The sequence below is a fragment of the Talpa europaea genome, assembly GCF_964194135.1.
Source record: "Talpa europaea genome assembly, chromosome: 16".
Lineage (NCBI taxonomy): Eukaryota > Metazoa > Chordata > Mammalia > Eulipotyphla > Talpidae > Talpa > Talpa europaea.
Window position 1 is genome coordinate 28,389,711 of NC_140084.1, and position 26,457 is coordinate 28,416,167.

Here is a 26,457-nt window from a genome sequence, read left to right on the forward strand (position 1 = left end):
TTCTAGCGAGGTGCGACTGGAGCTCTTGGCTGTGGTGAGGGTGATGCGCTTGGCTGGGGCAAAGCGTGGCGGAGCTTCGGGACCCTGGTGCTGACTTTATAGCCAGAGGAGGCTGCCCCAGCCGCAGGGCGCAAAGGCCCCGCCCCTGAGGTTGCACCCGCCAGACTGAGTCAGAGCGGCTGGCACGCCCTCCCCGGGCCGTGCGCACAGTTCCCGGGACGGGACGTGACTCGGCACCGAGCGCACCGCACCCACGGCCACCTTGGCACCTGTTGGCGCTAAGGGCCTTGTGCCATGCGGACAGGGTGTCCCCATCTCCCTGACCGCCCCTACCCAAACTTCACGAGTTTAGTGCTCCCCAGCGGTGGAGGTAACTCAGCACTGTCATAACCACCTTCACCTTCCGGAAAACCCAGTCTCTGCACAGTGTCTTTCCTGGAAGCCCCAGCCTGGCGCTCACGTCCCCTTTCCTGGAACCCGTGTGTGTGCACCCCCTGCCTGGTGCTCACATCCCTGGATTGATGCCAGGGATTTGTGTGCGCGGGACTGGTCTTGGACCCTGCTCCTCCACCCTCACCTCTTTAGGGATCCTATCCCTGTTGGCCTTGGTCCTACTGCGGGTGCTGTGCACAGTGAGGGGGTGCGGGCAGGCAGGCGTCTGCCTCCTCCCTTCCTTCCTATTTCCCACCTGAAGGGAAATGTGGACACATTTGTCCCAGTGCTCCTTTGCCTAAATATTCCAGAAGCTTCCCACAGCCTAGCCTTTCTACCTCACTCTAGGAGAGGGGTTCCTAAAGCATGGGGTGCCCCCTTAGGAAGGGCTCATTTAGACGATGGGCCAGCCACGCACTAAACAACAAAACAAGAACAGTTATTTCCTTCCCAATATCCTGATGAGTACATAGCATCTACTCTGGGTTAACTCCTTTTCTAACTACTTCTGCTCTGTGAACCATGACAACGCTGAATGGAAACACCTTTTTGAACACCTTCTCAAAAGGCAAAACTCCACACAGCACAGGTCTTAAGTACCTAACACTGGTCCCAGCGCTGGGAAGTGGGGCCACAGGATCTGATTCGAGTTACTTCCCAAGGGAAGAGAAAGGCAGTGGTAAGGCTTCCTTTTGCCCACGCGTGGCTTCAACATCTACTGTGCCGAGATCAAACTTGGTAAGAATGAAAATGATGCAAAAGGGATATAAATGTATCATATATGTGATATGTGTGATATATATGACATATATAAATCATATATGTATATGATTTTGTTGTCTACCTTCTATGTCTAGAAGTGACATTCTCATTTTCAGTAGGCATAGAGACTTTGTTTTTCAAGAGCAGTAAATGTATTTAGAAAATAAGAAATGGGCCTTTCTGCTAACACAGAGGGTTAAGTCTCAGCACATGATGCAATCCACAGCCACTGCAGCAGGAGTTCAATCCCTGGCCAAGGAGCTACCCACATGGTGCAGGAGACCTCTCCCTACTCACCTGCTGCTCCCCTCAGCAGTGTATTTCAGTAGATCCACCTGTTATGCTCCTCACTCTGTCTCTGGTGAATCCTCTCACCCCCCACACCTCTGGCTTGCACCCCAGTTCTTGTATGCATAAATAAATAAATCTTTAAAAAAAAAAAAAAGAAAGAGAAAAATGTCTCCTATGCTATTATTGCAGCTACCTACTGCATCCCAGGTATCAGTCTAAGCTCCTTCCATGTATTCACTCATGGAGTCCTATGCATCAGAGGCTATTACTTTGCCCTTTTTACAGTGGAAGAGGCTGACCACCAAGAAGCCGTGGCATGGAGTGACAGTGGGTTTGCCCCCTTGAGGGCCCTGCGGCATCATGCCCATGCTGATCACCCTAAGCACCATCGAATGTGAAAGGAGAGGACCCTGAGAGCTGGCACAGAGGCCTTCAAGGGAAGAGCCCTGAGCTCCATGGCACCCTCCTCAGAGCCCTGGAGTCTCTCAGCCTCTGTGTGCATCTCTTGAGCCATGAGCACAACTGACAATCTTCCAGGTCTGAGCATTGATTTAGAATCCGGGGACGTGGGCCTCCCTGGTGGCACAAGAAGTTAATGAGGACTTCTCAGCACTATGAAGAAATCCGCAGCATGAGTTCGATCCCTGGCCAGGGAGGTGACCCACATAGCACAGCAGACCTCTTCTGTCTCTCCCACTGCTCCTTTCAGCAGTGTATTTCAGTCAGTCTGCCTGTTCTGTTCCCTGCTCAGTCTCTGGTGAATCCTCTCACCCCCATTCCCATCCTCTGCACCTCTGGCCTACACCCCAATTCTTATTGTATAAAACAATAGAATCCCAGGACATGATGAAAGCCTACATGGGCCAGGAGTATTGGTGAGACCTCTGACCAGGAGCTCTGCCCCTTTGGGCAGTTGTTAGACCTCACTGGAGAAGCGCACAGGCACCCCTGTTCCATATGTTCCTGGTTCCCTGGTTCCCATGAGATTAAAAGGGAAAGGGTTTGCTGTGACGCTGTCCTGTCCTGGGGACTCAATGCAGGAAGACACCCATCTCCCACCTCATGCCCCACACACTATACACTTGGTCAGGAACCAGTTCTCGCCAACCCTCCCTGGAGAAATCCCTGCTTCCCCCCCAAATCTCTAGTCACTTTGCTGGTTTCAATTAGCCAGAGGTGGGCTTTTGAAGGGGGAGCAGATGTCAGCCTGACCTGGGGGGCAGCTTGCACAGATTCAGAGCCAAATTACTCAAGTCAGTTCTTGGGGGAAGCGAGGACAAGCCCAATGGACAAGTCAAGATGATGATGGTGGTTGTGACAGTGGGGCAGCACTACTCAGAGTGTGTGTGCCCCCCCAAAGAGACTGGCTTCTGAATTGTTTTACTGGTTTGTGAGTGCCCGGTGCACCTTTTATTTATTTATTTTTTAAAGATTTATTTTATTTCTTTATGCATACAAGAGCTGGGGTATAGGCCAGAGGTGCAAGGGGTGAGAGGATTCACCAGAGGCAGAGTCGGGAACAGAACAGGGAGGCTGACTGAAACACACTGCTGAGGGGAGCAGCGGGCAAGACAGGAGAGGTCTGCTGCACCATGTAGGTCAACTCCCTGGCTGGGGATCCAATTCGTGCTGCAGTGGCTGATGACAGCTTCATAGTGCTGAGACTTAACCCCTTTGCACAACCAGGGAGGCCTCTGGTGCACCTTTAATGCAGCCATTCAGTCTTTTAATTTTGCAAAGTCTGCATTTATGACAGGGCTTTAAAGACTGGTCCTTTGACATTGCTTTGAAGAAAAACCTGAGTATGACCCAGTCAAGTGGAGAGAGGGATCCATCCTCTCTGGGACCTTGAAGCTCTGAACCCATCCAGGACTCAAGCTGCACAGAGACTCCCCCAGGGAATGAAAAAAGATTGAAAGGTTTCTACTCTCTCAACGTTTATAATGAAATAGAGGCAACTTGTATCTCCCGAATTCCATGTGCCCTGCTGATGCTTTTGTTTTTGCTCAGAAGTGACTTGTGTTGCCTGAGGTCACATAGTATCACAGGAGCTAGCATTCTCCATCCCCTGACTCTGCACCCCAGTAACTCCCAGTGGCATCATGTCCATTATTTCCTGATCATAGAAGAGAAACCACAGACATAATATCAGCAACCTTTATTATCATTCACATATTTCATAGTAAAAGGAATGCGGGCAAGATGTGGAATAAAAAAAATGCAGGTTTGTACACGTGGCTCTATTTACATCTGGGAGCTGGGGTCCCCCAATTCAGGCACAGCAGCTGCACTTGTCAGATGCTCCTTTGCACACACAGCCCTGGGCACACTTGGCACAGCCCTGGGGGCAGCAGGAGCAGCAGCCTGGGGAAGAAAGGGCAGAGTGAGAAGGCAGAGCAGACAGTAAGCACCTGGGCTGGTTTCTTCCCACTGCAGGCCTGGCACCAGCTGTGCCCCAGCCCTGGGGGACCTGAATTGAGGGTGCATGCCCTGTCCTGAGACCTTTCCCAAAGGTCCTGCCCTCCTGAAAAAGGATGTCTTGCCCCACCTGAGCCCAGGATACCCAGAAAACCTGGAGACACAGTGACAGGGCCCCTGGGGACACAGGAGGGACACCCCCATCCAATGAGGTAAGGAAAGTCCTCAATATCAGAGACAAGGGGACACAGCAGCTCCTGGGGGCCAGGGATGCTCTGTTGCCTTCCCAGGACAGGGCTGCATGGGCAGGTCACAGCAACCACACACTCAGGGCTGTTCCTGCCTGCTGAGCTGTGTCTCTCCCCGATTCAGCCCAGGCCACAGGGTCCCAGCAAAGCCCCACACTCACTCTTCTTGCAGGAGGTGCATTTGCAGCCTTTGCAGGTGCAGGAGCCAGCACAGGTGCAGGAGCCACCTTCATGGAGGAAAGAGGCAATGAGCAGGGCGTGTGCCTGGGAGTCAGGGTGTTGTAGAGCAACCCCGATACAAAACGGGGTGCCTGATTGTGGGTCCTCACCCGCGCGCTTAAAAGGACTTATCAATGCTCTACTGCAGGCACACGTGAAAGGTTAATAAAAGGTTTATTTACAAAGGGAAGGGGAAATGAGGAAATGTACAGCTCTGGGAGAAAAGTGGGAGACAAAGTTTTAAATGAGTCCTACCCAATCCGCTGATTAGGAATCCCAAAATGGCGCTCTGAGAGCTGGCCGCCAGCCAGGAGCGGTGAAGCCAGGAGGCGAGCGATTGTGAGCCAGAGAGCCCAAGGCCCATGTGTTTGGTTTTTTTATATCCAACCTGGCTGCCCAACTCCACCCTCAGGTCCCAGCCACCCTCCCTTGGTGGTGATGGGATTTGTCTTTCCCAGAGTCTTGATGGCTTTAGTCTGGAGTGGGGGTGGAGTCCACAAAGCCTGTATGGGATTAACTCAGGACATCACTTCCCCCTAACAAGGGCAGTGTGTCAGAAATGCTTTGGAGCCCAACTCTGCCAGGGCCCCAGCCTAGCAACTCCTGTCCCCTTCAGGCAGACTGATGGGAACCCCAACTTCCCTCCTTTCCCTTGTGAAAGGTGGGAACCCTCCTGTGTTTACTCCACTAGGAAGGCCAAGGCAGTCTGAACCAGCTCAGGGATCCCAACAGGCTAAGTCCCCACCTGCATCAAGTCTGGCAGCAGAAAGACCAAGACAACCACCAGGGAACGGTGTCACTTCAAGGTGCGCAGCCTTGAGCCTGGGCACCCACAAGTATAACAGAGACATTAGCAAAAGGGTAAGGAGCTGGAGAAGGCGGCTAGGAAGCAGGTAATGGTCCACCTTAAGGGAATCACTTCCACTCAAACTCAAAATGCTCCCCCTCCAGCCGGGGAAAGGATCTGTCTTTCCTAGAAGAGCGTGCCCTGAGGCCCGGAGCCGCGCATCGCTCACCAGCTCGGCAGGAGCAGTTGGGGTCCATTTCGAACAGGGTGAGGTAGGGGTCTAAGCCTTGGCAACGGAGAGGAGCTTGGCTAATGGGAGTTGGTGGAGTTCCGAGCCGCCGGCTCGCTTCAGGGGTGGAGAAGGCGGCCCGGGTGCAGAGGCCCCGCCCAAGCCTGCACCCGCCCCGGACTCCGCGGGGAGGGCGGGCTGGCCGGGGCTGGGTGCAGACCTCCCCTGGGGTGGCGGCCGTCTGTGCACACGGCGTGCCCGGCCCTCGGCGCCCCGTCCTGCGGAGGAGCGTGCCGACTGCACGTGGTGTTCCGGTCTCCCTGCCCGCCCTTACCCTGTTTTCCTGAGTTTTGCTGGCACCGTGACCCCGCGTATCAGGGACCTAACTCAGCCGCTGAGTCACCGCGATCCGCCCGCGCACGTTGTCCTCGGTGTCGCCGGCGCCCGGACCGTGTGCAACTATTGTCTCTTCTCAAGTCGCTGGAAGGCGACCTGGCATTTGGGTAGAGGTCAGACTTGCTTTCACCTCTCCCCCTCCTTCTCTCCACCCTTCCACCTCCCCTGTGGGCTCCTGGACCTGTCCTCAGGGGCTCCAGGACACAGCAAAACACAAGCCTCCTTCCCCTCCTTCCACAGGCTCAAAAAGGAATGGGCAGGCACATTTGTCTAGTGGTCCTTGCGTAATTTTCCAGGGGCTCCCCACAGTCTACCTGATTCAGCCCACTCCAGGACAGTTTCCTTAAGAAGTGACACCCTCTTTGGAAGGGACAGCTTTAGGTGACAGGCTAATGGAGCATCAAATCACAAAACCAGAACAGCTTTATCCCCATCTGTATCCCTGATGATGTCCTGACATCAGGCTTTCTATGTCAAGCCCTGTTTGAATCAGTCTCATTTTATTTTTTTTAAGAATTGTTTTATTTATTGGGCCTCTCTGGTGGCCCAGGGGTTAGAGACACAGCACAGGCAGGCCATGGCCAGCCACTGCAACTTGAATTCAGTCCCAGGCCAGGGAGCAGACTCACAAGGCACGGGCATGAACTTGACGCTGTAGATGATGAAGACATACTTGGGTCAAAAGGGAAACCTCACGACTTTCTATCTCTACAAAAAATAGAATCAGTGGTGCCACTTCCCAGCACTTGTTGTGACAGAAGTGATACAAAATGAATAAGATGAAGTGTCTACCTTCTATGTCAGAGTAAATGGATTCTCATTTGCAGAGATGACAGAGATTTTGCCTTTCTTGTACACTGAATATAGTTGTAAAATGTGAATAGTTAAAGCAAATGTCCAGTGAGATACTAGCGCAGGAGAGAACAGACATGGCAGGCTCCTTCCCTACCGCTCTGGGGACATGTCTGTCTTAAAGAAGGACTTCGGTAATTTCTCTCACATGCTTACATGGTTGAGGAGGGCAACAGATTCCCCATAATCCCACTGGTCTGACCTATTTGTCTGGATGTAGAAGACTGTCTGCTGTGTTATAAATTGTAACAATGCACTAAGAGCTAATATTACATCTACTCACAGTGTGCCTGGCATCAATCTAAGTTCCCTGCATGTATTCATTCACTGAATCCTGGGAACCGGAAGCTATTATTTTGCCCTTTTTACAGTGAAAGCACTGAGCAGCGAGGTTATATCACACAGCTCTAAGTGACACAAGTGGATTTGGACCCAGGCAGGCTGCCTACAGCATCTGGCCCTCACTTCCCAGGACAGGGAAAGCTTCCCAGCACAGGGAAAGCTGGCACGGAGGCAACAGGGGGAAGAGCATTAGCTGGCATCCACTCCTTCTGCACAGCCCCACCACCAATCTGGACTTTGTCTGCATCCCTCAAGCCAGGAGCACAACTGGCCATCCCAAGGACTCTATAGTCTGAATATCGAGGCAGGATACAGCATCCAGTGTGAGCAGAGGGTGAGATGAGCTGCATATTGGCAAAGACCTCTCACTCAGTGCTGTGTGACCGTTGGCAGGTAGCTTAACCTCTCTGACGACAGCACTCACTCCAGCACCTACACATTAACTCTCCCTAGTTCCAGTGAAGACCAGATGACACGAGGAGTGGGAAAGGATCTTGTGTCTGTCCAAATCCTGTGGCAGTCTCTTGGCATGAAGGGTTTATGAAAAGAGGGCATCCTAACTGCCCCCTGGCGCTATATTAGCAAATCCAATCCCATCTTCAGCTTCTAAGAATAATGTTTCCCACGAATGAACCTTTCATAGAATGTCACTGGCACATAGAAATATGCTCCTTCTGGGCCTGCCTGGTGGCACAAGGGGTTCAGATGTAACCTATGAGGCTATACGCATGAGTTCAATCCCCGGCCAGGGAGCTGCCCACATGGCACAGCGGACCTCTCCTGGCTTGTGTGTTTCATCGATCTGCCTGTTCTGTTCCCTACTATGTCTCTGGTGGGTCCTCTCACCGCCTCCCCCGTACCTCTGGCCTGTACCCCAGTTCTTGTATGCATAAATAAAATAAATATTTAAAAAAATATGCTCCTTCCTGAGAGGCCATTGAAGTATAATATGATGTAACGCAATGTAATGATCTAATAGAATACCATGCAATGTAATGCAATACAATACAATACCCACCCTTGTATAGGGTCAAGTGGAGGTCGAGAGAACTTCCCAACTTTTTTGCCCAGGTTAAAAGGCCCGACCAGGACCGTCTGGCACCAAACCCTATGCTCAGCTCAGGGCTGGCTTCTGAGTTCCTCTCCTCACACGGCACCCTGTGGTTAGGGTGGTCCTGACTCCTGACCCATGAGACTTGTCTTTCTCTGGAGCAAACCCCTCAACAAATCGTGAGAAAAACTAGCCTTTGGTATTTGTGACTGGTCACCTGGGCCTCACTCCTGCATGAAGTAGCTCATTACCATGCAAGCTGCAGGCCCCACCATATCCCTGCATTGACAGGTGAAATGCTTCATCTGAACGAGTTCTCTCACATACTCCTTCCTACTGAGAAATGACTGGGCTCCCCTGCCCCCAAAATTCCTAGTCACTCTGCTGGTTTCAAAAGGCCCAGGGCTGGAATTTGGAGGGCAGATGTCAGCCCAAGAGAGGAAGGAGCTTGCAGATTCAGAGTCAAGTCACAGGGAGTGGGGAGTAGGGGTCAAGTCAAGAGCACTGGGCAAGCCAGGTGATGGTTGCTATTGGAGTACCAGAGAAGGGCTATTTAAGGTAGGTGTGCTACCCTCCCTGGTTTCTTGATGGTGATGAATCATCAGTAAACAAATACACAGGTCTTAATTCTTTATAATGACCAAAGTTTACATGTGTGAGAGTTGGGATATTACAACTGGTCCTTCAACACAGTGATTTAGAAATGAGCTGTCTCCAATTCATACAAGTGGGAACCTGGATTTCACCCCCCCCCAAGAAGTTCAAAGTCTAATATCCACAATGGACTGAAGTTGAGCAGGAAACCCTAAAGAATGAGAGTTACTGGGAGTTTGTGTCATTACCATTTATGAGAATAAAGGGAAACTTGTATCTCTTGTTGCATGTGGACGCAACTATCATCCTGATGGTTTATGTTTTCTACAGAGAAACTCAAGCTCATGGGTAACCTGTGTTGCCTGAAGGCATAGTATCACAGGAGTGGAGGATTATCTATCCCCAGACTCAGCACCCCAGTGACTCCTGAGCCTATCTCACAGGCATCATGTCCCTTTTTTCTGGAGCATAGAAGAGAAACCATGGACATAATAAAATCAGCAACTTTTATTATCATTCACATATTTCATAGAAAAAGGAATGTGGGCAAGGGGTGGAATAAAAAAAAACACAGGTTTGTACACGTGGCTCTATTTACATCTGGGAGCTGGGGTCCCCCAATTCAGGCACAGCAGCTGCACTTGTCAGATGCTCCTTTGCACACACAGCCCTGGGCACACTTGGCACAGCCCTGGGGGCAGCAGGAGCAGCAGCCTGGGGAAGAAAGGGCAGAGTGAGAAGGCAGAGCAGACAGTAAGCACCTGGGCTGGTTTCTTCCCACTGCAGGCCTGGCACCAGCTGTGCCCCAGCCCTGGGGGACCTGAATTGAGGGTGCATGCCCTGTCCTGAGACCTTTCCCAAAGGTCCTGCCCTCCTGAAAAAGGATGTCTTGCCCCACCTGAGCCCAGGATACCCAGAAAACCTGGAGACACAGTGACAGGGCCCCTGGGGACACAGGAGGGGCAGCCCCCATCCAATGAGGTAAGGAAAGTCCTCAATATCAGAGACAAGGGGACACAGCAGCTCCCGGGGGCCAGGGATGCTCTGTTGCCTTCCCAGGACAGGGCTGCACGGGCAGGTCACAGCAACCACACACTCAGGGCTGTTCCTGCCTGCTGAGCTGTTTTTCTCCCCAATTAAGCCCAGGCCACAGGGTCCCAGCAAAGCCCCTCACTCACTCTTCTTGCAGGAGGTGCATTTGCAGCCTTTGCAGGTGCAGGAGCCGGCACAGGTGCAGGAGCCACCTTCATGGAGAAAAAGAGACAGTAAGCATAGTGAGCACAGGGAGAGACCTGCAGTGCATCTACCTGTCAGGCCCCTGAGAGTTCCCAGTCCACTCAGCTAACTAATGGGCACCCCAGCTTCCCTGTCTGCTGGGAAGTTGGTACCTCCTGTTGTTACTCCACAAGGCAGGCACCAGGCTCCTGACCAGTCCAGGCAACTGGAGCTGGGGTAACAGAAACCTAAGAGGCCTTTTCCCCCTTCCCTCAATTCCTGACAGCTCAGAGGCCTGGACAGAGCACTGGGTCCCAGGCAAGCAGTCCACTAACCAGACGGGGATCTGAAAAGCACAGCCTTGAGCCCCGACCCAATAAACATAACTACAGCTACTGGGACAAGGGAAAGGCTGGGGATTCAACTAGCAAGAAAGCAGGAGAGAATCTAAAGTTCACTTCTACTCAACCTCAAATGCTCCCCCCTTTCCACCCCAAGGACGCCAGAGTCGGGGTCGCTTACCAGTGCAGCAGGAGCAGTTGGGGTCCATTTCAGCTGAGGTGAAGGTGGAGGTCGCAGCAGCGGCAACGAAGACGCACGAGGACTGGAGAAAGGCTTGGTGAAGCCAAGGAGCCTGCTTTCTCCCTTTATAGGCGGAGGAGTCGGCCCGGGCGCAAAAGCCCCGCCCCGTCTCTTGCACGCGCCCCGCGGAGCCGCTGCACCCGGACCCGGCGCGCCGAGTTGTGCGCAGCGCGAGCGCAGCGCCGGGCGCACCAGGCGGGGCTGAGAGCAAAGAAAGTCCCCCAGGGTGGTTGTGGTCCGTGCGCACCCTCCAAAAGGGTCACCCCCTGGAGATCGCTCCCACCGAGGAGGTGTAAGCCAGAGGCTCTGGTGGCCTGGCCTGCACGCCCGGAGTTTCCAGAGTTCAGCCGCCACCCTGTCCCTGCGCGTTCCGGGAACTCAGCGCCTGCATCATCACCATCTTCCGCAACCACATCCTCTGCACATTGGCCTCGGGGTCCCCTTTCCCGGAGCCGTGTGCAGCCCGGCCCAGGGCCCGAGGCACTGGATTGGTGCCAGGGAGCTGAGCGCAGAGGACCTGCCTTTGCCGTGACCTTCACCTCCCCCCCACCTGTCCACCTTCCTGTCCCGTCCCTGCCCCGGCCTGTGAGGGGATTTCTCCCTCCCTCCCTCTTGTCCTCTTCCTCGCTACTTCCCTTCTCTCCTTCCTTCCTAACCCGCTTCCATCTTTCCTTCCTCCTTCCTTTCTCCTTCCTTCCTTCCTTACACCTCTTAAGGTATATATTGGCACATTTATCTGGGTCCTCCTTTGCCTATACTTCCCAGGGGCCTCCCACAGCCTACCCCACTCCAGGAGACAGAGGTTCCCATAACCCAGGATATGCCCCAGGGATGAGATCCTTTGGGGTGATAGGCAGACCCGGTGTTGCTCAATGTACAGAGCGGTCGTTTCCTTTGCAGGTACCTGGCTAGATTACATACACCTGGTCATGTCATGCCCTGTTTTAATCACTTTCACTCTTTGAACTATAAAAACAACCCTGAAGGGAAATATTTTTTTTTAAAGATTTATTTATTTATACAAGCAGTGGGTACAGTCAGAAGCATGGGAGGGTGAGAGAATTCACCAGAGCCAGAGCGGGGAACAGAACAGGCAGAGTGACGAAATACACTGCTGAGGGGAGCAGCGGGCGGCAGGAGAGGTCTGCACATGTGGGATCCTCGCTGGGGGCAGGGGATCGAACCTGCGCTGCAGAGGCTGCGGGCAGCTTCACAGCCCAGCACTCAACTGCTGCGCCACCAGGGGAGGCCCTGAAGGGAAATATTCTTTATGAGTCCCTTTTCAAAAGGCAGAACTAAGTAAGGAGTTAAATAACTCAGTTCAGGGCCTCCCCAGTGGCACAGCGGGTTGAGCACAGTGCTGTGAAGCTGTCCGCAGCCTCTGCAGAGTGGGTTCAATCCCATCCTGCCAGGGAGATACCCACATGGTGAGGCAGACCTCTCCTGTCTCGCCCACTGCTCCCCTCAGTGGAGTTTTCGGTTGTCTGCCTCTTTTGCTCCCTGCCTTGTCTCTGGTTCTCTCACACTGCCGCGTCTGTACCAGTGCCGGGTACACTGCCTGTACCCCAGTTTTTGTGTAAATAAATAAATCTTAAAAAAAAAAAAACTCCGTTTATAGTGTGAAAACTGGAGCTGATGACAGTCACTTGTGAAGGAGGAAAGAGAAAGTCAAAGAGAATTCCTTTTGGCCCAGTGTGACTTCAATGCCCCTATTGTGTCAAGTTCAAATCTGGTTGGGACAAAAGTGATACAAAAGGAATATATCTGTGATTTTGTGCAGCACTATTTATAATAGTTAAAACCTGGAAACAACTCAAATGTCCAAAAATAGATGACTGGTTCAAGAAGATGTGCTATATATATATATACCATGGAATATTATTCAGCAATCAAAAAAGAGAAACTCATGCCATTCGCAGCAATGTGGATGGAGCTAGAAGGAATTATGCTCAGTGAACTAAGCCAGAAGGAAAAAGAAATATATCGGATGGTTTCACTTACAGCAGGAATATAGGGGAACCCAATAAGACATCAGTGTAAAAAAATATTAACAGTACAAAACACAACAAAGCAAAAATGGACAATTATAAATCAGAGACATCCTGCAGGAGGAAGAGGGATAGAGAGAGGGAGGAGCACAGGGGACTGAGGTGATGTGCACAGGTGCACCGGTGAAGTAAACTCTGTGGGGACTACACCTGAGGGGGTAGGGGGAAGCAAATATTGTTTAAAAATGAACAATGATGTAAAAAAATTTTTCAATTATTTAAAAAAAATTTTTTTAAAGATTTATTTTTATTTATTTATTTATACAAGCACTGGGTACAGTCAGAAGCACGGGAGGGTGAGAGAATTCACCAGAGCCAGAGCAGGGAACAGAACTGGCAGACTGACGAAACACACTGCTGAGGGGAGCAGCGAGCGGCAGGAGAGGTCTGCGCGCCATGTGGGACCCTTCTCTGGTGGCCGGGGAGCAGCCGGGGATCGAACCGGCGCTGCAGAGGCTGCAGGCAGCTTCGCAACCCAGTGATCAACCGCTGAGCCACCGGGGAGGCCCTTTAAAAAAAATTTTTTTAAAAGGAATATATCTGTGATTTTGTATCAGCCATCTCTGGAAATAAATTGATCCACATTCTCAGTAATGAATTGTTAGAAAATATGAATTGTTTAAAGAAAATGTCCAAATACTGGTGCAGGTGAGAGTAGATATGGCAGGCTTTCTTCTGGACTGTCCTGAGGACACCAACTGTCTTGATGATATATCCTGTATTTATTCATTCATTTATTCATTCATTTGAAAGAATAATTCTCTCTGGGCAACTGGTCTCAATAAAACACAGGTCACACAGCTAGGCTCACCAACCAGGAAATATAAAAATGTCTCCTATGCTATTACTGATAATGCAGTAGCAGTTGCTATTACAGTCACTCACTATAGCAGGCATCCATCTAAATTCTTTAAATGTCTTCCTGCAGGGGCCTCCCTGGTGGCACAAGGGGTTAAGCATAGCACTATGAAGCAATCTACAGCCTCTGCAGCATGAGTTCGATCCCCCGCCGGCCAGGGAGCAACCCACATGGCACAGCAGACCTCTCCTGACTTGCCCACTGCTCCCCTCAGCAGTGTACTTCGGTCCATCTGCCTGTTCTGTTCCCCACTCTGTCTCTGGTGAATCCGCTCACCCGCCTGCACCTCTGGCCTATACCCACCAGCTCTTGTATGCATAAATAAATAAATCTTAAAAAAAAAAAAGTCTTCCTGCATTGGATCCCAAGAGCCAGACTCTCATTTTTTAGTCCTTTGTACAGTGAGAGCCCTGAGTGGTTGTCAGGCAACTGTAAGACAGGGTGGACTGGCCCCCACACAGGCTGCCTGAGCATCCACCTGCATCCTCCACCCCCCCACCATGAGTTCACACAAAGGTGAGGATGCTGAAACCTGGCACAGAGGAAGCTGTGGGAGGAGAAATGAGCTGCCTTTAGCTCCCTCCTCAGAGTCCTATGGCCTTGCTGGGCATCTGTATCCACTATTCAAGAGCACAGCTGATTATCACAAAGAACACTCTTCTTTTTTTTTTTAATTTATTTTATTTATGCACACAAGAACTGGGGTGTAGACCAGAGGTGCGGGAGGTGAGAGGATTCACCAGAGACAGAGTGGGGAGCAGAACAGGTGGACTGACTGAAATACACTGCTGAGGAGAACAGCAGGCAAGTCAGGAGAGGTCTGCTATGCCATGTGGGTCAATTCCCTGGCAGAGTATTGAACTTGTGCTGCAGTGGCTGCTGATAGCTTCACAGTGCTGAGACTTAACCCATGTGGCACCAGGGAGGCCCTCAAAGCACTCTTCTGATCTGAATAATGAGATCTGATTTAGCACCAGTGGCATCCAGTTCATCAGTCTGCGGTCGGAACAGAGTGAGATCAGCTCTGGATTGCTTCAGACCTCTGACTGTGAGCTGACTGACCATGGCCAGGATGATTAACCTTCTGAAATATTCGGTTCAGTCCTTGCTTGTTAACTCCACATCTGGTCCCTATGGAGATCAAATGACTTGAAGGGTGGGTAAAGCTTCTGCATCTGTCCACTGCTGCGATGTGTCTGTCCTGGGAGGCTGATGGCAGGAAGACAGTCACACTCTCCCTGACACTGGACATCAATGTTCCATTCCCATCTCACCCCTCTAAACTGAGCAATGTCTCCAAACCATTAATCCTTCCCCCAGGGTGCTGATGGCAGGTAGAAATCATCCTCAGAGATCAGCGTCAACCTCCAATCACAATGGCCTCTGCCAGGAGGCCCTCGTTAGGAGCTGTGCTGTTATTTCATTCATTCTACTACTGGGAAAATGAGAGTCTGACAGTGTCAACAATTACCCGGTTCCAGAGGCCTATTGGGAAATGGGCTGGGAACCAGGAATCCTGACACCAAAACCGATGCTTTCAGCACATCTGGCTTCTGAGATTCCCCACCATATATGGACCCTGTGGCTGGGGTGGTGGAGTCCCCGCCCATGTGACTTGTGTTCTCCTAGACTGAACATCAGATAGCAATTCCTCAACAAGTGGCCAGGGGAACCAAACAAGTCACTCAAGACCTCATCTTGCCTAAAATGCGAGCACAATCTCCAAATGGCTGGATCCACCCACATCTGACACAGTGTTTCATCTGAGCCAGTGCTTACTGAGAAATAGCATGTCCTCCAAATCCCACTGGTCACTTTACTGATTTCAAGTAGCCCAGAGCTGGATTTTGAACAAAAACCTTATTTTATCCTGACCCGAGAGCTATTGCGGGAGAGGGTATCCTGTCAGGGGCACTAGGCAAGCCAAGGTGATGGGTTCCTTGCGGGGATGTTGGGGAGCAGAGCTACTCAAGGTAAGGTAAAAGCACCCCCCCACATACACACTGGAACTAGTTTCTGAATTGTTTTACTAATTTGCGAATGGTCAATGCACCCTGAACAAACACGTATATAGTCATTCACTTATTTTTTATGAAAGTTTGTATCTTTGAATGTTTATATTTGGCTTTTCAACCACAGTGTTGAAAAGCAAGTCCTGTGTTGAATTCAAACAAGTGGGGACTTGGATTCTATTCCCTCTGAAGTTTGAAGCTCACTATCCACTGAGGACTGCAGTCTGACAGTGAATCCCCAGTGATTCCCCCCTCCCCGTCCTATTAGCACAATGTCTCTTATTTCCAAAGCACAGAAGAGAAAACAATCATAATAAAATCAACAACTTTTATTATCACTCACATATTTCATAGAAAAAAGGAATGTGGGGAATGGGGCAAGAGGTGGAATAAAAAAAAGCAGGTTTGTACATGTGGCTCGATTTACATCTGGGAGCTGGGGGTCCCCCAATTCAGGCACAGCAGCTGCACTTGTCAGATGCCCCTTTGCACACACAGCCCTGGGCGCACTTGGCACAGCCCTGGGGGCAGCAGGAGCAGCAGCCTGGGGAAGAAAGGGCAGAGTGAGAAGGCAGAGCAGCAGCACCTGGGCTGGTTTTTTCCCACCTCAGGCCTGGCACCAGCTGTGCCCCAGCCCTGGGGGACTGAATAGAGGGCGCATGCCCTGTCCTGAGACCATTCCCAAAGGTCCTGCCCTCCAACACCTGTTCCACCTAATCTCAGGACACACAGAAAGCCTGGAAACAGTGACAGGGCCCCTGGGGAAGGAGAGTGGCTCCCTAGTACCATGCAAAGTGAAGAAAGTCCTGAAGATGAGAGAAGGGCAAACTCCAGACAGCACAGGTCCCAAGAGGGTCAGGGAGGCTCTGGCTGCCTCCATACAAAAGGGCTATACCAGCGAGCCAGAGAACACACGTGTGGTCACCAAGTTCAGGTGCATAAAGTGCTTTAAAACACTAGAAGGTTCAGGTGGCTTTTCAGGAGGCAGAAGACCTCATTCTAGTTCTGTTTCTGTTTTTGACACTATTAGGTGGCCCCTTGGGCCTCAGTTTCCCTGTTCTATGAGAGACTGGGACACAACCATCTCTATGGCTCTTTCAGTTCTGATTCTGGTTCAGGTGCAGAGGGAAGCTCCTGCCCACTGAGCTCTAGGTCCCCTCCTGTGATTCAGCCCTGCCCCCAGGGTCCCCACAAAGCCCCACACTCACTCTTCTTGCAGGAGGTGCATTTGCAGTCTTTGCATTTGCAGGAGCCGGCACAGCTGCAGGAGCCACCTTCATGGAGGAAAGACAGGTGGGGGAGATGCGGGTGATGAGATACAGGAGGGTGTCCTCAAATGTGCCAGCAATGTCCTAATCAGGGTCCAGCTCTGGTTGCTCCAGGGCTGAAGCTCCAGTCCCATTTAGGGCAGACTGAGGGAGCCCTACCTTCCTTCTCTCCTACCAGGAAAGGTACATATCCTCCTGTTTTTGCTTCACTAGGAAGGAGACAGGATCCAGCCCAGGCAGAGCGGAGCTGGCGGCAGCCCACTTCTCATCAGATGCTGGCAGCTCTGTGGCCTGGACACAGCACTGGGTCCAGCAGCCCACCCACCTGCAGAGTGGCAGGGGACGCACAACCTTGAGCCCCGGTTACTCTGAACTTTAAAAAGAGGCATAGAGACGACCGAAAGGCTTTCGGCAGGTTGACTGGGAAGAAAGCCCTGCAGGGACTAAAGCCCAACTCTTCTCAATCTCAAAAGGCCCCTTCTCCACCCCAGAGACACGCTCCTTGCAGACAGCGTCCCAGACCCCAGAGTCAGCCGCTCTTACCAGTGCAGGAGCAGTTGGGGTCCATTTCTCGCTGAGGTGAGCCTGGAGGTGCAAAAAAGAAACGAAGAAGCGCTTGGGCTGGAGGAAGGCAAGGTAGAGCCCAGCCGCGGCGACCAATCTTTATAGCCAGAGGCAGCGTCCCGGGCGCAAAGGCCCCGCCCCGCCCGCGGGCCCAGCGGGGCAGAGTTCACGGTGCCCGCCCCTCACCCGGCCGAGTGCACCCGCCGCGCCGGGCGCACGGCCCTCCTAGGTGCCCTGTGCAATGTCAGCGTGGCGTGGCCGCCCCCGGGGGACCTGCTCGCGCCAACTGGCTGTGGGTCAGGCGACCCGCCGGTGTCCATCTCCTCGCCAGCCTTTCTCAATTACCCCACCTCCCGACCACCCCTAGTCCCGGCGTTCCGGGAAATAAGCCCCGGTGTGCTCGCTATCTTGGTCAGGTCAGCACCCGGCCCAACCCCACCGCCCAGCACCCCCCCCCAACACCCCACCCCCGCCCTTGTCCTTTTTCTGAGCCGTGTGCAACCCTCCTGTACTTTACCCATGACTTGCACCTGGGAGTTGTGGGTCAGAGTTGAACGCGCAAGGGCACACTTACCCACTTGCTTCTTTCCCTGACTTTGCAGGGGTTTCCTCCTACCAAGCCGGTGCACCCCACTCAGTGATAGAGGGTCCCAAAACATGGGATTGCTCCCCATCTCTATCCCACAGAAGGGATAATTTTAGGTGATAGGCAGACTTCTCATTAAATCACAAAGCTGAGAAAGTGATTATTTCAATATAACTTACAATTATATAGCGTTCACTCAGTGCAGCCCTATATTAACTGTTTTTATTCTTCGAACCATAGCAACAACCCTAAAGGGAAATCCTGTTTATGAGCTGTTTCCCAAAGGCAAAACCACATACACCGGAAGGAGTTAAGTAGAGACCAGGTCACAGAGCTAGGGATGGAGCTGATTCTAGTCACTTCCTAAGGGAAAGGGAAAGTCAAAGTGGGCTTCCTGCAGCCCAGGTGTGGTTTCAACACCTCTACAGCCCAATCAAGCCTGAGAGGAACAAAATGACACAAGAGGAATGTATTGTGCTTTTGTGTCTACCTTCCATGTCTGGGAGAAAATGGAGCCTCCTGTCCAGTAGTGATTTCACATACAGAAATATATCTAGAAAATATAAATTATTTTTTTAAAAGAGTTATTTCTTTATGCATACAAGAGCTGGGGTAAAGGCCAGAGATGTGGGGGGTGAGAGGATTCACCAGAGACAGAGTGGGGAACAGAACAGGCAGATTGACGGAAATACACTGCTGAGGGGAGCAGCAGGCAAGTCAGGAGAGGTCTGCTGTGCCGTGTGGGTTGCTCCCTGGCTGGCTGGGGATCGAACTCAATCTGCTGCAGAGGCTGAAGATTGCTTCATAGTGCTGTGCTTAACCCCTTGCGCCACCAGGGAGGCCCATAAATTGTTTTTTTAAATGCTCATCAAATGCTGATGCAGATGGAGTAGAAATGGCAGGCATCCTTCTGTAGTGTGATTAGGATGTGGGGTGTCCTGCTCCTGGTGTTCTATCCCCAAGTTGATGCCCAATTTAGGAAAAGAGAGGCTAAATCTATGTGCAAGTGGCCACGTGCTCACGTGGTTGATGAGGACAACACAGACACACAGTTAAGCACACCAGACCTGTCTTATGTCTAGAAGCAAAAAAAAAAAAAAAACAAGTCTCCTGGGCCTCCCCGGTGGCGCAGCAGTTGAGCGCTGGGTAGCGAAGCTGCCCACAGCCTCTGCAGCACCGGTTCGATCCCCGGCTGCTCCCTGGCCACCAGAGGAGGGTCCCACATGGCGCACAGACCTCTCCTGCCGCCCGCTGCTCCCCTCAGCAGTGTACTTCAGTCCTTCTGCCTGCTCTGCTCCCAGCTCTGGCTCTGGTGAATGCTCTCACCCTCCCGCGCTTCTGACTGTACCCAGTGCTAGTATAAATATAAATAAATAAACAAATAAATAAAAAATATTTAAAAAAAAAAAACAAGTCTCCTCTGCTGTGCATGTTAATAATGCAATAACAGTTCTCATTACAGCTACTCACTCTGTCCCAGGCATCAATCTAAGTTCTTCCCATATATTAAATTGTTTAATCCTATGAACCAGACACCCTTGTTTGCCTCTCTAACAGTCAGAGAGTGAATACTGAGAGGTCATGTCACCCAGGTGTAAGTGACACAGGTGGATTTGCACCCATGCAGGCTGCTTGCCACATCATGCCCTCTCCTTCCACCCTTCAGAAAGCTGGCACAGAGGCAGCCATGGGAAGAGCACAGAGCGGGCTTCAGCAACCTCTACAGAGCCCTGCTGCCTTTCTGGGCTTCAGTTAAATGAGAGACACCCTTGATCCATGGCTTCCATCTTTAGCTGTACCAAGAAGGTTTGAGCATCCAGTGACATTTTGATTTGCCAACTTTGGCCAGGGATAAAGTCAGCTATTGCACAGGTCTGTTTATACATTGGGCAGGTGGTTTCATCTCTCTGAAAGGGTGAGGGGCACCCCAAGACCCCCAAACCTGCCAGCTCTAAATAGGTTCTGCCGCCTACCACATTAAGACAAAACATAAGGCCTTAGTGTGCAACAAGAAAACAAAGAATAAAGTTTCCAAATCAAGCACCTGAAATTACCTCTCCTCTCATGGGTAAATAAATGCCCAGCCAAATAGGGTTGGCCCAAGCAGGGCCACTGAGGCCTGAAAGCCTGCCACAGGTCGAAAGCACCTTCCAGCAGGGCCCTATAGAAAAGGGTCAGAAACAGCCACATAAGTCTGGCAAGAAAAGAGCAATCTCAGGGCCTCCCAGGTGGTACAGAGGGTTGAACACTGCACTGTGAAGCTGTCAACAGCCTCTGCAGCCTCTGCAGTGTGGGTTCAATTCCCGGCTAGCTAAGGAGAAACCAACATGGTGCAACAGACCTCTCCTGCCTTGCTCACTGCTCCTCCCAGCAGTGCTTTCAGTCCGTCTGCCTGTTCTGTTCCCACTCTGTCTCTGGTGAATTCTCTCACCCTCCTATGCCTCTGACCTGTACCCCAGTTCTTGTATAAATAAATAAAATTTTTTTTTTAAAAAGAGCAAAATCAGGGGATGTCCCTGGTGGCACATGGGGTTAAGTCTCAGCACTATGAAGCCACTGCAGCATGAGTTCGATCCCTGGCCAGGGAGATGACCCACATGGCACAGCAGACCTCTTCTGTGTTGCCCGCTGCCCCCCTCAACAGTGTATTTCAGTAGATCTGCCTGTTGTGCTCCTCACTCTGTCTCTGGTGAATCCTGTCACCCCCCACGCCTCTGGCCTACACCCCAGCTCTTGTATGTATAAATAAATCTTAAAAAGAAAAAAAAGAGCAAAATCAAAATCAAGAAAACCCTACCATTGTTAACCTCCCTCCCCAACCCTGGGTCTCTCACCCACATCTGTTTCTACCAGCCAGGACCAAGAAGCAAGAGCACTTTCTTCACATGTCTCTCTGCTCCATGTGCCTCCTCCCGGTCTCCTTCTTGTTCTCCATCCTTTCTTCTTTCCTTCCTCCTCTCCAGCTTCACCTCCTCCCTGCTCAGTTCCACCCTTCCTTTAGTGGGACAGGGAACCTGGAGCCTCCCCTTTTCCTGGAAAGCACCCTGTTACAACACCAGTCCACACATGGTCAGTCAGGCTCTCTTTCTGGTCCCTGAGCAGATAATTGACAGAAAGATGGGAAAGCTTTCTGTTCAAATGTTGTTTGACATCTTGCCCCTGGGAGCTATTTGCAGGGGGTCCACACATGCCCTGGCACCAGATATAATTTTTTTCTCTTTCAACATTAACCTCTAGCCAAGAGCAGTGCCTCCAAACCAATGAGCCTTTCTCCAGGAGCTTGCTGGAATTCTCTAGAAAATCACCTTGAACAGAATATCATGGTAGGGCTTCTCCAGTGGTGCAGCAGTTTGAGCACAGCTCTGTGAAGCTGCCCGCAGCCTTTGCAGCATGGGTTTGATTCCCGGCTGGCCAGGGAGATACTCACATGGTGCAGCAGACCTCTCCTGTCTCGCCCGCTGCTCCCCTCAGCAGTGTATTTCAGTCCTTCTGCCTGTTCTGCAACCCACTGTCTCTGATGAATTCTCTCACCCTCCCCTGCCTCTGGTTTGTACCCCAGTTCTTGTATAAATAAAAATAAAAAACCTTAAAAAAAAAGAAAAAAGAATGTCATGGCAGCTACTGCTCATGAAGCCCTAGCCAGAACATTATCTAATGGAGAGAGAATCTTACTTTTTTCAAATGGGAAAACAGAGAGAAGTGGAGGCACTTGCCCAGGTCATAAGGTTAGGAAGTGACCAAGTAGGCTCTGAGCCAGGATGGCCTGAGGCCAAAACTATGCTCTCGGCACAGGCTGACTTCCAAAATTCCCTCTTCACACAAGGTACCTGCATGCCAGCAAAGACCTAACTCCGCTGCCAAGTCACTGGTCTTCCTTTGATTGAACATCAAATAGCAATTACTTTAGCAGATACCCAGAGGGACTAACCGTTGGCATTAATTACAAGTTATTCTTGTTTCACTCCCGCCCAATAATCACCACCTAGTCCTCCAAACTCAGAATCTGCCATCTCCCTGAACAGACAGACACGAAATGCTTCATCCGGAACCAATTCTCACTCACACTCCCTCTTGCTGAGAAATGGCAGGGCATTCCCTCCAAACATCCAGTCACTTTGATGGTTTCAAGCAGCCCGGGGTTGGATTTTGAAAGGGGGCATCAGCTATACCTGGGAAAGAGCTCGCACAGATTCAGAGCTAAGTCACAGGGAGCTGGGATTGGGTGTGGGAGAGCTGAGAGTCCTGTTAGGGTTACTGAGCAAGCCAAGTGAGGACAGGACTGACTACTCAAATATCTGTGTTCCCCACTCTTGCATTGCTTTCTGAATTGTTTCCATTGTTCAGTACACTCCCTGGGTGGACATGCGAAGAGCATTTTAAATCTCAGATTTAGGGTCTCTCTGGTGGCTCAAGGGGTTAAGCACAGCACTGTTGAGGAGGTTTTTGGAGTTAGTGCGGGGCCCTTGGGTTCACTCTGGGAAAGGTGTCACCAGAGCTGCTGTTTCGGCGGCATGCAGTAAGTTTTCCAGGCGAGGTTCTCCACGAGGCAGAGAAAGTAGTTATATTTAAAGAGCATGTTTATTAGAAAAGGGATAGAACAGTAAAAGACACTTGCATAGACACAAACAGGCAGGAAGAGCTGCCCTGAAAGGGACAGGTTTGTTGAGAGAGGCCTGCATGGTTGCAGGTGGGTGGCCTTGAAGAGAGCTGTCCTGCTGAGGGAAGTCAGTGAAGTCCCAGCGTGGTACAGGTCATGGGCAGCCAGAAAGCTGCTGCCCTGCAGAGGGAGAGAGCTGGTAAAAAGAGGCACCTGCATAGTTACATGTGGGAAGTGGGAGTGCTGCCCATTGTGAGGGCTGCGATAGGTTTTATCATCTTCAGGGAGGGGGTCATCTTTGTAGGTGGATGGTTTGTGCCGTTGACACTCTCTATAGCAGTCCGATAGTTTCTGGGTGTTGGGCCTCCTGATCTGGGTGTTGATGCCTAAGGGTCTTGGTTTCCACAACTGGGTTAATGGATTACGCTAATCCCTTCTACCCCTACCTCCTTGTGTGAGTTAGCTTCTCGATCTTGTATCTCCTTCCTCCAGCACTGTAAAGCTATCTGCAGCCTCTGCAGCATGAGTTCAATATCCGGCTGGCCAGGGAGCTACCCACATGGCACACCAGACCTCTCCTGTCTTGTCCACTGCTCCCCTCAGCAGTGTATTTCAGTCCGTCTGCCTGTTCTGCTCCCTGCTCTGTCTCTGGTGAATCCTCTCGCCCTCCCATGCCTCTGACCTGTACCCCAGTTCTTATATAAAAATAAATAAATCTTAAAAAACAAAATCTAGTGAAGAAGTGAAGCTGGGAATGAAATCATGGGAATGAAAATTCTGGAGATGTTTCAGCACCAACAGTTGTCTTGAGAATAGAGAGAATCTCTTATCTGCCCTAGACCTTTATAGCTTTGGGCCTAACCTTAATTTATTTATTTTTTAAAATATTTATTTATTTATTTATTTATTTATACAAGAACCGGGGTACAGGCCAAACACATGGGAGGGTGAGAGGATTCACCAGAGACAGAGCAGGGAACAGAACAGGCAGACTGATGAAATACACCTATGAGGGGAGCAGTGAGCGAGACAGGAGAGGTCTGCCGCGCCATGTGGGACCCTCGCCAGCCGGCCGAGATCGAATCAGTGCTGCAGAGACTGCGGACAGCTTCACAAAGCAGTGCTCAACCCCCTGCGCCACCAGGGGAGGCCCTGGGCCTAACCTTTAAAAACTATATTATAGATAGCATGGAGATCAGGGAAATCTCAGAAAGATAACCTGATCTGCTTTCAGGCACGGAGTCTCAAAGGTGGTCGTGTGGATCTGCTAATCCTAAGTGGCCTTTTTGGCCACAATTTTTTGTTACCTGACCTTGCATTCCATACAAGGTCAGAAGTGCCTGATCAGTCATAGGAGCCCAACCTTATAAGATGCCTTTCAAATCAACCAAGAGCAAAAAGTTTGATCACCCTGGGAAGGCTGTGCATCACGAGGTATGACCAGGAACGCCCGCCTGGGGGCCCAAGGACCTGTGTATGACAAGGGACCTCAGAAGCTGATCAGTGGGAAGTCTTGTTGATAAGATTGAAACCATGGCTGAGAACCTAGGGCTTGATCTCAATTAAAACACAGTCATCAAGCAGATGAGAAGTGCCTGGAGGGCAGACTCATGACCCCTGATACTATAGATGACAGAGCACATTTTCTAGCTTCACCCCTCCCTCTTCTTTTTGCCTTCCTTCCCCTCACAATTGATGCTGCATGATTATTCTATCAATAAAAAGATCAGGATCTTGCTCTTCAGCACCATTCTGAATCCAACAGCTTGCTCCACGACTCCCATTTGTCAGTGTTGTATTGTCAACGCAACAGGCTCTCTGGAGTCCAGACCTATGTCCTTCAGGTGCAAATCCCCACCCCAGCCTTGGTGCACACTGGTGGAGGCTTAGAGTAGAAACTTTGGGACAGTGGTGTTACAGGACCAGAAACTGGAGGCAGGGGGTAGAATTCAGAAATGAAAAAAAAAAATAAAATCCTGAGGCCCAGGAAATCCTGGGTGCAGACTGCTGTAGAAAATATCTGTAGGGGCTGAGTAGAGGTAGGACATGAAGACTGAGGGCCATTTATTATAGAGGCTCCCGGGTCCTTGCAAATTAACACAACACCCTAAAAGTGATCAATTTAACAATAGTAACAATTCCACAAAGAAATGAACCCCTCCCCAAAAGAACACTCCATCAGTGCAATTTCTGCACTGGCAAAATGCAGTTCTTTCTGCCTGCTGTTGTCTGTGCAAGCGTTATCTTCTCCCCTCCTTTTTCCTAGTAAACCTAACCTTTGTGGATAGAACCAAATATCTTTGTCTATTTGGGAAACAGGGGAACTCTGCCAAAACTTTTCTCAGAGGTAACCCTAGAACCCCAAACCCTGAACTCCACATCTCATCAAAACAACATGTGACACAGGTCCCTTATGTCAAAAACATGCAAAGTAAAACAGAGCCAGCATAAAGTGAACAACATTTATTATCTTTCACATATTTCATAGAAAAAGGAATGTAGGAAAGGGGTCAGGTCGTTCGAAAAAAAATGCAGGTTTGGACACATGGCTCTATTTACATCTGGAGCAGTCTCTCCAAGATCAGGCACAGCAGCTGCACTTGTCCGATGCCCCTTTGCAGACACAGCCCTGGGCGCACTTGGCACAGTCCTGGGGGCAGCAGGAGCAGCAGCCTGGGGAAGGGAAGGCGATATCAGAGATGAGCGCTGAGGACAAAGAATGAATAGGGATTCCCGGCGGGACACAGTGCGGGTGCTGCATTCCCTGAGGAAGAGGCACCAGTCACGCTGTTTGGAGGTGGGGTAGCCGACCGGAGACTTGGCGGAGGAGTGGTTAGGGAGTAGATGACCAGAGGATTCTACTTACTCTTTTTGCAGGAGGTGCATTTGCACTCTTTGCATTTGCAGGAGCCGGCGCAAGAGCAGGATTCACCTGTAAGGAGAAAGGCAGAGGTGAGAACGGTCCCTGGGGACTAGAAAGCTGGAATGGTTACCAGGAGCCGGGGCTCCAGTCTCAGTTGCACGGACTCCTGGAACCTGGGTAAGACATGAACTGAACTTTTTGTCTGTAAGACAGGGCCTCTGCTTAACCTAGTGAAAGGTACACCAAAGCGCTTAGGAAAGGGGTCGTTTCCAGAACTGAGTCATTAGGAAGAGGAAGAGCGGTGAGAAATTGCTTCGCAAGCTCTGCAAACTGGTATCTCCTACCGATGGCACAGGAGCAGTTGGGATCCATGACGAGCAGAGGCGGCTAGACGAGTCTGCAGACGGATGCTGAAGGAACAGGTAGCACTTGGAGGAGGCGTGGTGGAGCGGAGCACGCGGCGGGCTGCTTTTATAGCTGAACTGCGCCGGGACGGGTGCAAAAGCCCGGCCCCGCCGGGCGCCGCCAGCGCACGCCCCGCGCGGTGAGTCACCGGCAGCGGACGGCACACCGGGCCGAGCGCAGCGCCGGGCGCACCCTGGCCATCCGGCACCAATTCCCAGAAGCCGCCCTGCGTGCATTCTGCTGCCCCCTCGGTACCGGAGGAGCGAGTGCAGAGCTGGGCCGTGCGCTGAGCAAACTGCTGCCCTTTGCTGTGTGCACAGCTCTGGCCCTTGTACTCTAGCCTGAGTGATTAGAGAGCCGGGTGTAAAAGGGTCTTGAGGATCCTGGTAGGGCTGAAAAAAATAAACAAAAGGAGGTTGGAAGTGAGGACAGATGTCAACATGTCAAAACGTAGTAATTGTGTAGCATGGCATCAAATCCACGGGGTGGTCACTCATGACACACATATGTTGAGTGCCTTATTTAGTATGATGGTGAGCGTCATAAGGGGTGATGCGCTGGGCCAGAGCTGATTTAATCCCCCAACAACCCTGCGAAGTAAGGACTGTCCATTACTCTAATTTTAGAGAGGCTAAAATGGAGGCCCAGAGAGGTTAATTAACTTGTCCAAGGTCACAGAGCTATTGAGTAGCAGCCCCTGGTGATTCAAATAAGAGCAGCCAGAGGATGCTGAATGCCTTTGATGGTTGGACATCCTGGGGAGGATAAGGCTCAAGAAACCACAAGTTTGTCCCAGGAAACTCCTAATTATGGGGGCAGCCTCATGAGTGCAAAGGG

General features: G+C 51.1%; 4 protein-coding genes across 4 annotated transcripts; all 4 read right to left on the reverse strand.

Moving 5' to 3' along the window:
• Nucleotides 1-3,757: 3,757 nt before the first annotated feature.
• Nucleotides 3,758-5,414, reverse strand: LOC311186751 (metallothionein-2A-like; the record flags this gene model as incomplete). The annotated part of the gene is made up of 3 exons (XM_084257909.1): nucleotides 3,758-3,849; nucleotides 4,313-4,378; nucleotides 5,387-5,414. The coding sequence occupies 3 exons, from the start codon at nucleotides 5,412-5,414 to the stop codon at nucleotides 3,758-3,760; spliced, it is 186 nt and encodes a 61-aa protein (XP_084114035.1).
• A 3,715-nt stretch (nucleotides 5,415-9,129) lies between these two features.
• LOC311186226 (metallothionein-1F) lies at nucleotides 9,130-10,386 on the reverse strand (the record flags this gene model as incomplete). Its single annotated transcript, XM_084257109.1, has 3 exons — nucleotides 9,130-9,335; nucleotides 9,800-9,865; nucleotides 10,359-10,386. The coding sequence occupies 3 exons, from the start codon at nucleotides 10,384-10,386 to the stop codon at nucleotides 9,244-9,246; spliced, it is 186 nt and encodes a 61-aa protein (XP_084113235.1). The 3' UTR covers nucleotides 9,130-9,243.
• A 5,265-nt stretch (nucleotides 10,387-15,651) lies between these two features.
• Nucleotides 15,652-17,217, reverse strand: LOC311186325 (metallothionein-2A-like). Its single transcript, XM_084257258.1, has 3 exons — nucleotides 17,149-17,217; nucleotides 16,546-16,611; nucleotides 15,652-15,881 (listed from the first exon to the last, which is right to left on the reverse strand). The coding sequence occupies exons 1-3, from the start codon at nucleotides 17,171-17,173 to the stop codon at nucleotides 15,790-15,792; spliced, it is 183 nt and encodes a 60-aa protein (XP_084113384.1). The 5' UTR covers nucleotides 17,174-17,217; the 3' UTR covers nucleotides 15,652-15,789.
• Nucleotides 17,218-24,933: 7,716 nt separating this feature from the next.
• LOC311186490 (metallothionein-2) lies at nucleotides 24,934-25,587 on the reverse strand (the record flags this gene model as incomplete). The annotated part of the gene is made up of 3 exons (XM_084257524.1): nucleotides 24,934-25,025; nucleotides 25,219-25,284; nucleotides 25,560-25,587. The coding sequence occupies 3 exons, from the start codon at nucleotides 25,585-25,587 to the stop codon at nucleotides 24,934-24,936; spliced, it is 186 nt and encodes a 61-aa protein (XP_084113650.1).
• Between the last annotated feature and the right edge of the window lie 870 nt (nucleotides 25,588-26,457).